The sequence below is a fragment of the Gossypium arboreum genome, chromosome 1, assembly GCF_025698485.1.
Source record: "Gossypium arboreum isolate Shixiya-1 chromosome 1, ASM2569848v2, whole genome shotgun sequence".
NCBI lineage: Eukaryota > Viridiplantae > Streptophyta > Magnoliopsida > Malvales > Malvaceae > Gossypium > Gossypium arboreum.
In genome coordinates, this window is record NC_069070.1 from 2,023,885 (window position 1) to 2,041,893 (window position 18,009).

The 18,009-nt window shown below is 30.2% G+C and overlaps 2 protein-coding genes and 2 non-coding genes across 4 annotated transcripts; 1 reads left to right on the plus strand and 3 right to left on the minus strand.

The window, feature by feature from the left end:
* Nucleotides 1-2,559: 2,559 nt before the first annotated feature.
* TRNAL-CAA (transfer RNA leucine (anticodon CAA)) lies at nt 2,560-2,643 on the minus strand. Its single transcript has one exon. It is a non-coding gene; the product is annotated as a tRNA-Leu (tRNA).
* Nucleotides 2,644-5,272: 2,629 nt separating this feature from the next.
* LOC108480389 (flavin-containing monooxygenase FMO GS-OX-like 4) lies at nt 5,273-7,917 on the plus strand. Its single transcript, XM_017783374.2, has 7 exons — nt 5,273-5,967; nt 6,248-6,318; nt 6,476-6,628; nt 6,696-6,778; nt 6,863-6,998; nt 7,073-7,246; nt 7,335-7,917. Exons 1-7 carry the CDS (start codon nt 5,328-5,330, stop codon nt 7,527-7,529), a joined length of 1,452 nt encoding a protein of 483 aa, XP_017638863.2. The 5' UTR covers nt 5,273-5,327; the 3' UTR covers nt 7,530-7,917.
* A 1,140-nt stretch (nt 7,918-9,057) lies between these two features.
* Nucleotides 9,058-9,128, minus strand: TRNAG-GCC (transfer RNA glycine (anticodon GCC)). The gene has a single exon. It is a non-coding gene; the product is annotated as a tRNA-Gly (tRNA).
* Nucleotides 9,129-10,759: 1,631 nt separating this feature from the next.
* LOC108482334 (protein RGF1 INDUCIBLE TRANSCRIPTION FACTOR 1-like) lies at nt 10,760-12,267 on the minus strand. Its single transcript, XM_017785454.2, has 5 exons — nt 11,992-12,267; nt 11,719-11,895; nt 11,564-11,638; nt 11,341-11,481; nt 10,760-11,250 (listed from the first exon to the last, which is right to left on the minus strand). The coding sequence occupies exons 1-5, from the start codon at nt 11,992-11,994 to the stop codon at nt 10,981-10,983; spliced, it is 666 nt and encodes a 221-aa protein (XP_017640943.1). The 5' UTR covers nt 11,995-12,267; the 3' UTR covers nt 10,760-10,980.
* Between the last annotated feature and the right edge of the window lie 5,742 nt (nt 12,268-18,009).

An 18,009-nucleotide genomic window follows, 5' to 3' on the forward strand; every position in this document is an offset into this window, starting at 1 on the left:
AAATCGAATCTCTTAATTTCAAGAGATTGACTCGGATGACTTAAAGATATATCTTAAAGTTTTTTGATTTATCTTATATGTTATTAGGATATTGTTAGCTCTGACTACTTTGGAGGAGATTATTATTATATTTTATTTGTATATCACGAAGTTTAAAATTGCTTATATAGAGCATAGTTGTATAAACCAGATGAAGTGAGAGTTTAGCATTTATTTTGTTCAACTGAAACAGGTTATTAAGATAGCATATAGTAAGTAAAACAAGTGAGTCAATTGATTTTACGAATTAAGTTTTTAAGAGAAAGCTTATTAGAAAAAGATCCAAATCATAAATACAAGTGTGTGATTGTGATAATAGTAAATAATATGACTTAAATTATTCATTGTACGTGATCAATTGGGATATAATTTTCGACTCACACAAATAAATCAAAAATTTAAAAATTACAAGTAGTATGCCATATCTAAACCTTAATATCATATCAAAAGTTCAAATATGGAGATCGCTAGTAGGGATGAGTTCGGTTTCATTCAATTGAGTTTGCATTTTTATTTTCTGAAATCATTCATGGTAATTCAATTCACTTTTTTGTTTTTTATATTTATTTTGGTATTTATTTTAATAAAATGATTTTTTTTATATAATTACATATGTGTTGATCCCCTCTAAATAATTTGATTTAGATTTATTTTGAGCCCTTGGTTGAAGAAGAGTAGTCGGGCTGTTTAGCAGCTGATGTCGGCGAGACATATGATGATGTTGGAAAAGAGATACTTAAAATTACTTCAACGTGGAACATTGAATGCTTGGCTGACATTTTCAGAAAAAATGATACTAAACTGCAATCCTCACCTGCTCTAATAATCTCTTTATGCATTTACTGCCCTTGGGGGAGACCGATAATGAAAAGCTTGATAGGTGGTTAACAGTCACATCTTTCATCTCCACTTTACAACTTTTCTCTCCTATTACCCTAATCTAATACCATTTGCCTGCTAAATTTAGGAAACAATGCAATGCATTCATTCTCCAATTTCAGTTGATTTGGGTTCCTATAATTCAAGTTGTATTTGTTTTGGTTCTGGGTTGTTTCAAAATTACATCATTTGAAGTTTATAAGGGGGAAGAATTAAGTCGTATGAGTAAAATGATAGAGTTTGAAAGTAATATTTAATTTTTCTATAAGTATTTAAATTGAATTTAAATTTAAAAATTTATATTTTTAAGAAAGTTTTATTTGAATATTATTCTCAATAAAATCGAATGAAGTTACTTGTAATTATATATTTAAAAGAAAAAAAAAGTGAGTGAGTGAGTGAGTAAGTAAAAGATATATGAAAGACATTGTTTTCCAACTTTATTGTTGAATCATATAGTCAAAATCTATATACAAAACACATGCTATATGAAAAAGCGACATTTTAGCCACATCCAATTTCCTATTGTTGAGTCACTTTCCTTGTGCAACCATTTTCCTTTGTTTGTTAAAAAGGAAAGCATCACCAAAGGTATGGAAAGTGGTTTTAAATTGTCATTTAATTACGTGATTAGAGATTTAATTTTTATTTATTAAAATAAATTATATTTCATGATTAATCATTTACCTCTTTAAAAAATATTAGCGATGAAAAAATTAATTACGGTTGTCAACAATAAATATCTTAATTTTAAAAAAAGAAAAAAAAAAGGGTGAGAGTATTAATGGCAAATCCTAATGTGGACACTCAAAGTAAGCATAATCTTAGAATTGGGCTAAAATAGGATTTATTTGGCACCCAAAGACAAAAGTTTCCTTCATTGCATTTAATTCTTGTACTCATTGGTCAGAAGATAGAATTTCTCTTCTGTCTATATTGTTATAAAACTTTTTTTTATCTATTTTATTTTAAAAATTTTATTTAATCTAGTTTCTCGAGTTAACTTAACATAAATATAATTAAAATGTTACTTAAATTTAAAAGATTTTTAAAATCAAATTTTGATTCAATTCGACTCATACACATCTAGTTAGACTTATCCATGAGTAGGGTTACTCAATCTAGCTCGAAGGTTTGGGCAAAATATAAACCCTAAAAATAGGTCTGAAAAAAATTAAGGCTCATTTTCTAAAGGAGTCGGGCCTCGGGTAAGGTTTTTTAAACAAAAATATTTTTTTTACTATTTTTTTATTATTTTTCTATTATTTCGCTATTATATTAATACTATTTTATTATTATTTGAATATTGTATAAGTCTTGTTTTATTTTTACTTATTTTAGTGTTATTTAAAAAAATTCATTTATTAAAAAACATTTATTTTAATGTTATTAATATATTTGATGCATTATATTTTTAAAATTTATTTTTATATAAAAAATAATATAATTTTTTTAATATAGACAAATTGCGACAAAATTTTAGGCCCATAGATAACTCTTCGTTTACCTGATAATAAATTTTTATTTGGAAAGGGGCCCATATGGATTTTTGGGCTGGCCGTTGTGTTCATAAATTATTTATCTAAAAGTGGGCCAGGAAAAACTTGGAATTTTAACCCAATGTAATAAGTAAATTAAAATTGTCAGAAGTGGGATTTGAACCCACGCCCTCTTTCGAAGACCAGAACTTGAGTCTGGCGCCTTAGACCACTCGGCCATCCTGACAGTTAATGTTTCGTTGACATATACCTAACTATGTTACCTCTTAATCGAAGCCAATTATTAACTATTTTTCTTGCAAATGTCAGAGGTTTGATTATAGAGTGTGAATAGGACATTTGTAATTGCATATATAAAAATTTAAATATAATATTTTAATATTTTATTTGAATAATTTACGAGCTTAACTAATTTTTAAATAAAAATAGTTAGTATTAAAAATTTTATTCGAATCTAAACTCAAAATAAATAATCGAAGTAAAGTTAAACATGAAAAACCGGGTTTTTTCTTTTATTATGTAAACGAGTTCAATTAAATAAGTTTAAGATGGCTGATAAACTCTTCAACAAGTTTAATTAAATGGGTTTTGTTTATTGATTCCGTTGAGAGCCTCAAGGGGTTCAAGAGGTGAAAGCGTATTCACCTATCAAGGAAACGTCAATATTTTCTCTCAAAAAATTCATGAGACAAAATCTAAGTATAAAACCGAGCATAAACACTTCGAGCTCAATATCAGACCCATTGATCGAGGGACGACACTTTCCAAACTTCTCTTTGAGCAAGCCAGATCTATCCTCAACAATTAAATATATTACGATTATCTATAATACTAATTTAAATATATTACGATTATCTATAATACTAATTTACTAACATTAAATAAAAATATTTTATTAAATAATAAAAAGTAAATGTGTATATTCACATGATGTAGAAATCTAGTGGTTTGAAAAATGTTCAATTAACCTAATGAAAAATACACTAATTCTCTAAGGTTTTCTTGTTAAATGATTTTTAAATAAAAAGATGAATTTTAACCTTTATTATTTAAGAATATTATTAAATAAAATCATAAATTACACTATATTTTAATATAAATATGTGTTAAACATTTCATTATTTTTATATTAATAAAATATTTTAAATTATATTTTATATTAATATTCATATATTCATAGATAAATAATAGTAATCATATACTTGTCTTTTTATTTAAAATTTGGTAAATATTTTTAAAAAGTTTTATGATAGGTTCATAAAATATGAGGATGTAAGTGAGTATTTTATTTTTAAATTATTTTATAAGATGCCGTATAAGATAAGATAATGTCACGTTAACTATAAAATATATCTATTGAAATTTGTCTAGTTAATTAAAAATAAAACGGTTCATGCCAATTTGAAAAAATAAGAGTCAAATTGACAAAGGTTAAATTTGTGATTAACATCGTATGAGGACAACCAAAGTTTCCAAGATCGGACCGATGGTTCAAACCACTGATTTATGATCCAATCAATATTTCAGTTCATTTGAATAAATTTTAAAAATATTTTTAAAAAAATGATTCAATTGTCAGTTTAACTGATTCACGAGTCAATCAATCCAACCTCTTATTCTAGACTAATATCCTGATTGATTTTCCTTCCAACTAGAATGATTCTAAAAACAGTGAGGAAAACCTAATCGAAATTTCAAATTGACAAATTTTGACAGAAAATACTTACTATTTTAATGACTAAATTATTGCTTGGATGAAAATACTCAATAGGCGTCTTACTCGAGATCAATTAACCTCTATTGAAATTAATGTTTATACTTGTTGCTTTTTATGTTCTAGAATTGTTGAAACTAGAAATCATATCTTCTTTGAATGTGATTTTTTTAAAAAATTTTGGGAATTGGTATTACAACTTTGCAATATCAATAAAACTGTGGAATCTTGGGATCAGGAATTGGCTTGGGCTCTCTCCAAATTCGAAGACAAGTATCTTATTGTTGTTGTGCTTAAGTTGGCTAAGAATAAATTCACTCTATATAGTGCGAGAGAAAGATACTTTGGCAAGCCTTACTTTGTTAATGAAGATCAATTAAATGATACGAGGCAAATCAATCGAACATATGTTAATATTTAATATCAAAAATATCTTCTTCTTTTCTTTTTTAATTCTGGGTTTTGGTACGATGGTTAGAGGGTTCATCGATTCAAGTGTAGTTTAAGTTTAAGTCACGATGTATGCGGCTGAGGCATCCTAACAAACCAGTAGACTTGAACCTTGTTCCTACATGACCCAATCAATTCGATCAAGCACTTGCCATCTATTTTCATTATTCAACTCGTTGACAACACAAAAAATCAATTGTTTAACTCTTTGACAACATGAAAAAACCAAAAGCTCTACCCTCCCTCTCTATCTATCCAAGGGATGGAAGGGCGGAGGCCTTTGGTGTCTCCTCTAGTCAAGAATTGGGGCCTCATAATCACTAGCCAATATATTTTTCTTTTTCTCGTATGTTTTTTTTCATTCATGGTTCGATATTCTGGTGTCCTAAGCGTAGAGGAACAACAGCAATCCATCCCGAACTTGGTGGTTAAACTCTACTGTGCTGACAATACTATAGGAGAGACACTGCGGTAAAATAATTCAACGCTAGGATGATAAAAAGCTTAACACCTCTTATTTTTATTACGATTAGTTACATTGCCGTTAAGGTTTTGCTGTTCTCTTTTAATTCACTAAACAATTAAAATTTTTTTACTTTATTTTGATAACATTAAAAAATAAAATATTTAATATTAGAAATTAATTATATATATGTATGTGATTATTGTTCTAATTTCTCTTATGAGTTAAAAAACTTAAACCAATTGAGTTCCAAAGTGGGAAAAGGAAAATAAAATATAAACAAATGGCTATAAATTATTTCTCTCGGTGTGCTAAAATGAATATCTCAGCTGTAAACCCGGCAATGCCACCAACCACTCTATCAGTCAAATCCCGCCACGTGGCGGTTATTGGAGCCGGTGCCGCTGGTCTCGTGGCGGCGAGAGAGCTCCGACGAGAGGGTCACTCGGTGGTCGTATTCGAACGCGGCCACGAAGTCGGCGGCACTTGGGTCTACACCCCTCAAGTCGAACCTGACCCTTTGGGACTAGACCCAAACCGAACCATCATTCATTCTAGCCTCTATAGCTCTCTCCGAACCAACCTCCCCAGAGAAGCCATGGGGTACATGGATTTCCCCTTCGTCACCCGACCCGGCGAGAATAGGGATCCGAGGAGGTACCCTGGTCATAGGGAAGTCTTATTGTATTTGAAGGATTTTGCAAGAGAATTTGGGGTTGAAGAAATGGTGAGATTCGAGACTGATGTGATTAAAGTTGGAATTTTTGGGGATGGGAAATGGAAAGTAAGGTCCAAAAAGTCCAGTTTTAACGATAATAATGAGATTATTAGTAAAAGTAACGCTGAATTTGATGATGAGATCTATGATGCTGTTGTTGTCTGTAATGGACATTACACTGAGCCTCGTATTGCTGATATTCCAGGTAAAGAAGGAATCTCTTTTGACCCATTTTTAAAGTAGAATACTTCTATGAATTGATGGGAATTTGATAGTGAATGTATGTGCTTTTGTTGTGATTAAGATACTTAGGTGAACAAATGAAATTTAGATTCATTTGAAGTGTAGCTAGAAGATCATTATATCGGTTTCGGTTTACCATTCATTTCATCATATGATAATTTGACAAGAAAGTGGATTTTTGATTCACATTTATGAAAAATGAGTTGTTTATATTGTTTATATGCTTCTTTGTTTTCTTCCAGGCATTAATTTATGGCCAGGAAAGCAAATGCATAGCCATAATTACCGCATTCCGGAGCCTTTTAGAGATCAAGTAGGTATCTGCTTTTTTACTTTTCTTTATCTTAGATTGTAGCTATACTGCATTGCAGTGTGGGATTTCCAATTTCCTAGGATTTGCTAGTCTCTATCGAGGGACCGGTTCTAGCCCTCTGTTTCTCTTGACAAACTCTAATCTTTGGCTTTGACAGGTTGTAATTGTAATAGGGAGTTCCGCAAGTGCAGTTGACATATGTAGGGACATAGCTCCAGTTGCCAAAGAAGTACATGTTGCATCTAGATCAGTGGCGGATGAAACATATATGAAACAGCCTGGTTACGATAATTTGTGGTTACATTCCATGGTACGTATATATATGTTTGATGGGATGATGATTGGATTTGAAATGTTAATATTTGGCAATGATGCAGCTAGATCATGCACATGAAGATGGCATGGTGGTTTTCCGAAATGGGAAAACAGTGCTTGCTGATCTCATTATGCACTGCACTGGGTAATCTTCATTTCTTTTTTTTCGGTCCAGGACACTGAAATAGTGTAGGAAAGCATTCTAATTTTTTATTGCTTCTTCCAAAAGGTACAAGTATCACTTCCCTTTCCTTGACACAAAAGGCATTGTGACTGTGGACGATAATCGTCTTGGACCACTATACAAGCATGTCTTTCCCCCAGCCTTAGCCCCATACCTTTCATTTATTGGGATACCATGGAAGGTGTGTTTCTATTCCTTTTATCATCTAAGAATTTCCCTTGTACTTAATCATTCTCATAATCACATTTTCACCAGATTGTTCCTTTCCCCTTATTTGAGTTTCAAAGCAAATGGATAGCCGGTATTTTGTCCGGTCGTATTACACTTCCATCACAAAAGGAAATGATGGAAGATATTCAAGCATTTTACTCGGCACTTGAAGATTCTAGTATACCAAAACGGTATACTCATTGCATTGGTCAATCTCAGGTACCATTTTATCTCATTATTGAGCTTATTCCATACTGTGAATCTGTCGTGCTATTTCTGTTTTTTTCATATATATGTTTTTTTGCAGGTTGAATACAATAATTGGCTTGCTACACAATGTGGTTGCCAAGGTGTTGAAAAATGGAGAGAAGCAATGTATTCTATGGCTTCGGAGAATCGGCGTCTTCTACCAGAGATGTACCGTGATGAATGGGATGATCACCACCTGGTTTCAGAAGCTTATGAGGATTTCATTAAGTACCCTTCAGCATCAAACCTTTAGAGACAAAAAATAAAAATAAAAATCAATTTACAATGGTGAAGGATGTCATTCACCCTGTTGTATACAACCCGGGTCTGTACCGTGGCAGGGTACTATTCTACCACTAGACCACTGGTGCTTGTGCGATGAAAGTCTCGATATACATAAATCTAGCACAAGAGTTACTAAACGAAGAGAATTGAAGGAGAATCAACTATATGAATTTTATTGAATATAGATCTTCCACTGTCATCTATACATCAATTGCAACTATTCGTGTATTAGGGCTTTTATGTTTCAAGTTAAGTTTTGACTAGATTGGGGTTTGGATTTTTTTATCTAAATCCTTGAATTTGTCAATTGTTTGTATATTGGAGTTTGAATTTTTTTGGTCTAAGTTAACCCTAAAGTTCAGGTCTTAATGTGGAAACAATTGTTAAGAACAATTGTCAAGTTCAAGGACTAATTTGGACAAAAAAAATTCAAGTCTCAATATTATAACAATTATCAAATGGATGGACTAACTGGGACCAGAAAAAGGAAAGGTAAAACAAGTAAAGCTCTGTTAAGCGAATTTATAAAAAATAAATGCTGCTAGCAAAACCTTGATTACCAACAACCACTGACAACCTAATTGATATTAGTTAGTACTTTCTTTCTTCTACTTGTGCTGCACAACCAACCTCTTCAATAGAGAGTCCTTTAAGTTGGTAGCCAATGGCTTGTGGCTCGGTTAAGATGTCACCCACTTTGTGATAATGCCGTAAATTTGTTGGCAAACACCTTATTCAGTGCTGTTGCACCAACAGATTCAACATTTGAGCACCAAACACAGATATTGCAGCAACGAAAACAAAAAGAACTTCAAGGATCCATACTTTGCACTTAATGTGCGAAACAGATGGGAATAAACTTCACCAATAGGAATTGCATGAACTTTCAGATCATTCAATGACTATGAATGAACAGCCAAAAGTATTTTTCTCCCCAATAGGAAGTTAGGAGCTTCTGTTTGTAAGAGTCAAACCTGGGGAATTAACAATGGAGCTCTTTTTTCGGTTATCTTTACATGTTACATATGATTAAGGGAGGATCAAAAACTAAAGAGAAAGTGCGGGTTTTTTCTCCCCCCTAATAAAATGGGCTTCATTGGTGACATGTAGGCACATAATCATCCATGTCGCAACAGCGGGGGCGGCGGTGGTAAGCGATCTCAGGTGAGAAGGTCACGTCGGGGTATTCATTTGAAAGGCAATACTAGTACATTCAGGTATAAGGTTCACACAATTTCTCTTGAAGCCAACAGCTTGATGAATGTTTGATGACAATGGTGTTGGACCTCTATACTAGCATGTTGTCCCATCAGCCATAGCTCCCTTGTCTTTCACTTGTTGGTGTTTACCCACTCAGGGTTTTTTCACCACAACTTTCTTAAGTTCTGCTTGATACTAGGTCCAGGGTTCGAATCTCGACATCCCCTTCCCTGTATCTTTGATTTTTAAAAAAAAATATTTCTTAAAATCCATTTGAGCTGCAAAAAGGAATAATCTGCACCAGCCGGGAATCGAACCCGGGTCTGTACCGTGGCAGGGTACTATTCTACCACTAGACCACTGGTGCCCATATGTTAGCAACTTATCTATACTATTAATTTAATTAGTTCCTCCAAAACCTTGAAATCAGAGAAAATCACATGCTTAAACAAGTTCCCAACTCATGTTACATTAACAACGATGTCAGCTGAGTTAAAATTAAATTGATATATTAATTAAATCTAAGCCTTCCCAACTAAGCTAAATAATGTAAATAGATGAAATGTCATTGTCTCAGTTTTTCTTTTGTTCTACTTTGTCTCAGTTTTTCACATCTTTAACCATGTGCACAAAAATATCATTGTCCATTACCATTTCCTATGGTGGTATTGTCCCTTCTTTCCTTTTCCTTTTTGTTTTCTTTCATCAGTACCGTCCTTCTCATTTGCAATGTAGTTCAAAATATTAAAAATATTGACCAAGGCGGGGTCGGGGAATCTATTATTGAATACTCGAGTTTGACATTTTTTTTAAAATATGGTATTTGTATTCTTTTCATCTAACGTGATATTTATGTTTGGTAGAAGTTATATATTTTGGTACTTGAAAATAATTAGGTTAACTTTTTAAAATTGATTTGATGAAAATTTATAATTAACTAATAATATTAGCAATTAACTTTCATGAAATCAACCCTAAGACTCGAATTAAGAAATAAAAAGTTAACATTGTTATATCTGAAAAAATTATAGTTTGACCCCGTCAAAAAAGATAAAATTTTGATTTAATCTTAAAAGCTATAAAGATGTAAGGTACCATATTGGTGAAATTTTATTTTTAGTCCTTATAAAAATATACAACTTACTTTCAAAAATTAACTTTGCCCGTCTTTGAGTAGTAAAATGTATAACGTTTGCCAAATACAAATATTACACTAGAAAAAAAATATGGGTACCAAATTTTAAAAATGTGTCAAACTCAAATACTAAGGGCTTATTCTGCAGTGCTTAAAAAATGCACTTCTGACTCCAAAAGTACTTTTGAAATAAAAACTAGGCTAAACAAGCTGAATATATTAAACTAACAAAAAATTCAAGTGGCAATTTGCAAACAAACAACTAAAAACTTACAAATTGTTTCCAGTTTAGTCATGTGGTCATACATCGGAAAATATAAGGTAACAAAAAGCCCAAAATGGAAAATTTTATAGCTTAGTTTGTGCTGGCTTTGCAATTTCCATGATGTTACTGTCAAGTGCATGAACTTATCTTCCAACCAAACCTCATTTTTAATGTCTTTACTCTTATTTGTCATTTTGCTATTTCCCCCTTTAATTTGCCTTACATGCACCCTATAAAAAAATTTTAAAATTTAGATGAGAACATGGATGTCACCTAAAATTCAAATGCCACCATGGGCTATGGTCAACATTTCAAAAAGGCAGATGATAGTACCATTGTTAGCTTAATCATTACAAAACCCAGAATCTTGAAATTAAAAAGAAAATACCCCTCTTTGCTAATGGAGTGACAAACCTCAAAACTTTACTTAGCCTTCCATTTACTATTTGGCCATTGATCACTATGGATTAATTAAAGCAAGCATCCCTTTGGATGGTTGAATTTCATGCAAGAACAAACCATGAAAAAAAAGAGCCATGGTATCTAAATTGACTTCAAGTCATCTTTAGATGTGAAATGCCATACAAGTTCGTCATAATTATTATGTCCAAAACTTTTTTATTCACTCCAATCGTTGGAATCTACATAAATAAGGACGAAATAATCAAATTATAATAAAATTATAGGTGATTGTTTAAATTTTAATAATACTAAACTCTACAAAATTGGGGGAGAGCCAAAACTTCCCCCATAGATCATTATCATTATCTTCCTAAAAGCACACACGACAACATAAATATATATATTTGTTTATAACATTCAATTCAAAGGTGATCTATGAGGCACACCTTTCCTGCGGCTATTACTTTCAGCTTGTGGAATTAAAATGGAGCTTCTTTTGTTGGCCTTGCAGTTCATTGCATTGCCATCATCACCACCACCATTGCCAAAGTCATAAGCCATTTGAGGATCCTCTTGGAGATCTAAGAAGCTGAAATCAGTCCTGGTTTTGTATAAAAATGGAAGCAATTCATTGCTTGGGGGTTCAAGTTTTTTCCCATCAGACTTGGAACTCTCTATATGATTGATCTGCATGCATGTGAGAGAAGGAAAATTAAGTGACATGAACATGTTTTACTAGTGATTGGCTTAGAAGAAATGATGAACAAATGAACTAACCTTACAAGAGATGGAACAAAACAGAAATGGGTCTTGTAAGCTACGGTCACATTTTATACAGAAATTACCAGAGCCTCTAAATGGTCTTGACATTGGCCTTTCATTCAAAAACACTACTTTGGCACTGTTTGTTGTGTAAGGCTGTAGAGTTGAAAATTGATCATAAAATTAAGCCTAAAAAGAGGGGTTCTTTTTTACTGTTAATTCAGCCAAAGTTACTTACTTGAACAAGGGAACAATTGATAAACTTTTGAGCATCGCTCAACCTTATAACATCTTGATAAACATATCTTCTTATCTGTAAAAAGTGTAATAAAAAATCAAGCATTTGATGTGCAAAAAATGGGGCATTTATGGTACATATATAGATTAATGAACCTGTAAACGACGATGAGGACGATGAAGAGGCAAGCAATGAGGACATATAGTAATACAACAAGTCAAGCAAAAAATGTTCTTTTCATTTTTCTTAGCAGATTCATGAAGTAAACAAGGATCAAAGAATTTTTCACCAAGGAGAATTCCAAGCCAATGAGGAACTGATCTTGGACCAACCTGTAAAAAGAAACCAACTCTACAAAAATTAAACAAAACCCAAAGATTCCATGACTTAAAAAAATTCCAGAAATTTAAGGTATAATGGAATTTCACCATGCTGTTGTGTGTGTGAAGAAGCAGGTGAGAGTGTCAGTAACGTTATAAAGAACAAAGGGGTCTTTTTTTAAAAAATGAAAATGGTAATTGATGATGAATGGAATGGCATTGAAAGAGAGAGAGAGGGAGGGGGCAAAAATGAAGAAAAAGAGAGAGATTTATGAAGAAAAGGGGGAAACGGCGCCTCCTTGACACTGCCAGCAACAGTCGGAGCAGGCAGCCACTGAATGGCAGTGTTGTTGCCAAATGGGGAAGATGGGGCCATAGGGTCCTCATTTAAAGCAGAGATGGAAAGGGGGTACACTAGTAGTTAGTTGTTGTATTTTTTTTTTTTTTGAATATCTATTGCAAATTTTTTTGTAGTTTTAGACTAAAAACCTATCAAAATTTCAATCTCCCCCTATAGTCATGTTGGATCCAGTTAAATCTAAATTGAATTGGGTCGGATTTAAACCTAATGGAAAGTTCTTCGATGCTGTTTACTTCGGGTAAATGATATGAATTTGCTAACAACTTTTTAATTTAGTGACAAAAGTATTATGTTGTGAGGCATAAGAGTTTGGGTTCAATTCTTGTTAACTCCATCTTTTGGCCTCAATTATAAAAAAAAAAAATCAATACCTTATTTAAAAGGCATTGAACTACTTACCATTTGACCCCAGAGATGAGCAGGTCTAAGCCCATTTCTTCGTACCGTGCACTATCTTTTTGGGGTACATTTATAATTAATTCACATGCATAAACCTTACTTATAAGGCATCAAACTACTTACCATTTGACCCCATAAGATGAATATGTCTAAGCCCATTTCTCAATATTATGCACTAATTTTTTTGGTACATTTATACTTAACTCACACACATTGATTTGAATTTGAGACCATACTTAAAAGGCATCGAACTACTTGCTATTTGACCTCTAAAGATGAGTAGGTCTAAACCCATTTCTTCATACTTAGCACTATTTTTTTTTTCTACATTTTTAATTGACTCACACGCCTCAAATTGAACTAGGCAAATTTCAAGCAGGATATAAAGCTTTTTAATACTGTCCTCTTCATGTACAAGATTTGAACTTGAGACTTTATTTAAAAGGCATTAAATGACATACTATATAATCTCAGAGACGCGTACATTTAAACCTATTTCTTCATATTGTGCACTAATTTTTTTTTGATACATTTGCAATTGATCACACACCTTTAATGTGAATCAATCATTGTCTATTTTACTCATTTTCGAAAACTAATATCTATACTTTTTATACAATATTAAGGATAGAAAATTTAGTAATCTGATTTAAATTGTATTAAATAAGTGTCTAACAAGAATTTTAATCACTATTCTATTCAAATCAATTACTGGGTTTTGAGAAATTTTACATTAACAATTTTTCTAATGAGGTTAATTGTTTGGATTAAAGTATAATATTAACACTGAGAAGATTTCAAAGAGTCAGACACAAAGGAGATAGGAAGTGGGCTTGCAATTTTATTTTATTCCTAAAATTTTATAAAATTACGTATTAATAAATTAATAAAATTATATTTTAACTATTAATAATTTATGATTCATTTTTATCTCTTTAAAATAATTTTTAAATTTCGTCTCTGATAAAATCCGTATATAATATAAACATATGATAAAATTGAAGAACCGGTACATTATAATTACATATAATAAAATTTGAACCTACATACTAAAAACACGAGAATAGAGAAGAGACGGAAATACACAACTGTAGTTATTTGTGGTCGCTGAAAACCGGACCAAATTGGGGTAATGTTTGACCAATTGGCTCCCTAATGAAGAAGGGTTCATTTATTTCTTTGAAAATAACATCATAACTTAATTCACGGATTTCCTTTTTTTTTTTTTTCTTCTCCATAATTTTCTTTGAAAATTTCTCTCCTACCTTTGATTCGATTTATGTGATAGTTTGTCATTCTCATTGAAAATGATAAATATTTTAATAATTATATATTTATTTAATTATAAATTTTAATAAAAATTAATCACTTTGCTTTAATTTATAATTATATAGTTATTGTAGTTTATAAAAATAAAAAAATTAGTTCATTTATCGTTAAATATATAAAATTGATTTGCTGTATATAAATTATTAAACTGTTGATTTTTTTCTTATTTTTATATATAAGTTGCGAACCTTTTAAGTCAACAATTTAATGAAAATATTTAACAATATTATTCGATTGAATTAATTATACGAAGATCAAACTTTGAAAAATTAAAATCTAGAAATTAACTTAAAATTAAACCCTTTAATAAAATATTATATATATATATATATACTTTTTGAAAACTTAAATTATTTACTGAAAATTTAAAATAAAAATAAAAATAAAATGTATAAAAATATTTTAAAAGTAATTCCCTCAAACTCAATCATTAAAGTTTTGGTTCTGATAATTTTGCCTGACATTTCTCACGGCGTTTACTTACCTTGTCCCTCTTGATGGGAACAATGTTTTTCAAAACTACAACAATGATTAAATTGATGTGGTTGTCATTTTATCTAAATAAAATATTTAAAATTAAAAATCGAACTAATTATTCGTTCAACTGATTTAATTCTTTAAAACGAGATATTAATTAATTTTTATTCAACCGATTGATATGATTCAATTCAAATATTTGTTCTCAATTTGAGAGTTTTAAATGAATTTTTGCTAACAAAAGATTTTGGGTAAAAATAATACTCTCATGCAAGCAAAAATGCAAAAATGCAAAATTGAGATTTAATTAAAAATTAAAAATTTCATTTTTTATTTTAAAATTATAATTCAATTATTAATATTATTAATATTTTCATAATAATTTTTTTGAAGTTGGTATTATCGTATATGCATACTGATATGTAAGAAATTATTAAGAATGTCAAAAATTGAACTAAGATTTTTAAATAAATATTTTTATCATAGTTGTTAGAATTGAATTGCACCGATTGATCGGCTAAAGAAATTGGTCAGTATATTGTTTCAATGATTAAATTATCTTTATAATTTTTAACAATTTATTCAATTTAAACAGAATCAACCGTCAAATCAATAAAATAAAAAACTCATGATTTAATCGGTTTAACTACTCATTCGACTTTTAAAATCATGTGTTTTACAAAAAGAAAGTTTTAAGGGAAATTTTAGTAACATATTTTTGTATATGATAAAAAGTCAAAACCTATTTATGTAAAATTCAAATCATTCCTGTCCTAGAGATGACATGACATGACACAACACATTTTTTTTCCCTTACATTTCAGTTTCAATTATGCTTTTTAGTACCAATTTTGTTCTATTAACTGCTATTAAATCATGTTTATTTAGGCTTCACTTTCAGCTGGTGGAAGAAATCTGATGATTTTTATTTTACAAAATATTCTTTATAAATAAACTTTTATTAATATTTATATGATTAAAATATGTTTATAGTCCTTGTACTTTCTGGAAATTGAGACTTCAGTTTTTCTATTTTAAAATTTTAAATTTAAGTTTAACTATTAACGTTGTTAAATTTTTCTTGTTAAATTGGTTGTTGTGACATTTTGAAATTATAAAAAATATATATCACTTGATAGCCATTTAATTAAAAAATATGTTTCATTAACTTGAATTTAATAAAAAAATTAATAGTATTAATAATTGGACTTGAACTTTGAAATCTAAAAATAGATAAATTTAATTCTTAAAAATACATATAAAAAACTAAATTCCTAATTTTTGAAAAATATAAAACTATAAGTAGATTTTAACCTATTTATATATATTTATAATTGAATTTAAATAGTAATTACTTTTCTTATAAAAAATTTTCTTATCCAAATTTAAATCAAACTAAATAGAGCTCTCATTATATGATACAATTACTGTCCATTTATTCACAAATAGTATTTCAATTTCAAATCTAATAATTACAAAATATTTATTTCTTTTTCAAAAAAATATTTAATTTTTAAATATTCATTTCATTTCATAATGGCAAGTGCTAATAATCGGAAGTGATCACTTTCATTGTTCTTGTGACAATCCACTACTTATCATATTTGGAGTTAATAATTTACTGAAACAAGATTTTTGGGCCTTGAATTATGTTGATAATCTACATGTATGCAAATCTTATTTTGAAAACTAATACATTTAAAGCATTATCCTTGAATATTGGATTGGATCAAACCATCGAGCAATTAAATCTTGGATTGTGGAGAATGAATTGGATAGCATTGAAGATGCCATTTAAGGTTGAAATCTTCAATGGTGTACTTTACATTGGTCTTTATTGGTAATTGCTTTTAATTATTTTGTAGTTGCTATTATTAAGGGTTGGATTATACTTTATCTCTAGTATGTTAATAAGTCTCAAAAACTTTTATATATTGAGAGATTTGTATAGGTTTTGTACGAGAGCATAGAGCATTTTATTGTTCATAGAAGAACATATTGTTGATAGTGCATTTGAAGAGTAAACAAACTATGTTTACAATCTAAATTCTCAATGGGAAATTCAGAGGTAAGTATTCTAGTTTTTAAGTACAAAAGTGAGGTCTTTATACTTGGAGAGTGAGAAGACCTAATTCACTTACTATATTGTAGATTAAAATAGTGAAATTGCTCACCGAGCAAAACTCCACGGACATAGAAAAACTGAACTGCATAAACAATTCTTGATGTTATTTATTTATTTTGTTTCACTTGTTTCTAGTAATGACAACCAAAGTGGCCATAGCAGTTAAGCATTTCCATTATGATATTTGATTCTAAGCATGTAACGCCCCCACGCCCGAAACCATCACCGGAGTCAAGCTTGAGGTGTTACTAAACTTATCTTACCTTTTAAACAACTCTAAATCACTTATTTTAATTTTCGGAATAAACTGTTTTTCTGCATCATGGTTACTTAAAAATTTATTTCTCGAGTTTCAAAACTCGAAATTAAGATCCGTAAATTTTTCATGAAACTAGACTCATATATATATCTACTAATTTTTTTCTAGAATTTTTGACTTAGCCAATTAGTACAGTTTATTAGTTAAAGTTTCCCCTGTTTCAAAACTCGACTGCACTGACCTCTTCTTACTACGAACCATTTTTATTCCTGTACAAAATTCATATGACTAAGTCGTTTGTTTCTCTCAAAACTAGATTCAACAAGAATTCTAACCATATAAATTATACCTTCTAATTATTTTTGTACAATTTATGGTGAATTTCCAAAGTGGAAACAGGGGATCCAGAAATCGCTCTGACCCTGTTTCACTAAAACTCAGATATATCATAAAATATAATACTTTTACCTATTTTGCTTATTCCATAAGAAAATATACATAATAAGCTTTAATTTCATATATTATTCATCTTCAAACTATGTTTCTACAATTTTAGTGATTTTTCAAAGTTACATCATTTCTGTTACTTGAATCTGTTTTTAGGTTACTTTCACATTTTCATAATTTTCATGTGATAATCATCATTCAATCATACATATTAATAAACATGTATATCATCAACTATTTTCTTAGCTAATCACTAGCAAGTATTTACACATCATTCATTATTCATATTATACCAAAAGTAGCTAAGTTTCTATACATGCCATACCCAAAACAAAACGTCTAGTTATACCGAGTTATTTCTTTGATAGTGTGATCGGCCTCCGACATTTCCTTCGATCCCGAGTGACTAGATAAGTACTATAAGAAGAAGAAAATAAAGAGATTAAGCACTAGGCTTAGTAAGCTTACAAGCAAATAAATCACAACATTCAACATAATGGATAATTATGCATAATATCATCTAACATCATAAATTTCTTTACTTCTCAATTTCTATCTTCTTCTTTATTCCCTTACCTTCTTTCTTACCGACCTTTCCTTTTCATAAGTATAATCTACTTTTCCTTTGCTGTTAATTCACTGTAATTTAACTCGTATCCTGACCCGTTGAACCACTCGGAATACTAAGGATACTAGGTCGTTCTGTCTATCAATATCTCGCCAATGCCA

Bases quoted from the DNA above. Each gene is read 5' to 3' on its own strand.
- LOC108482334 (XM_017785454.2), bottom strand. The intron at 11,639-11,718 runs GTTCATTAATCT...CACTTTTTACAG, and splicing joins GTCCTCATCGTCGTTTACAG to ATAAGAAGATATGTTTATCA. The intron at 11,251-11,340 runs GTTAGTTCATTT...ACATGCATGCAG, and splicing joins TTTGTTCCATCTCTTGTAAG to ATCAATCATATAGAGAGTTC.
- LOC108480389 (XM_017783374.2), top strand. From the start codon at position 5,328: ATGGCTATAAATTATTTCTCTCGGTGTGCTAAAATGAATATCTCAGCT. The intron at 6,629-6,695 runs GTACGTATATAT...GCAATGATGCAG, and splicing joins ATTTGTGGTTACATTCCATG to CTAGATCATGCACATGAAGA. The intron at 6,999-7,072 runs GTGTGTTTCTAT...CATTTTCACCAG, and splicing joins TTATTGGGATACCATGGAAG to ATTGTTCCTTTCCCCTTATT.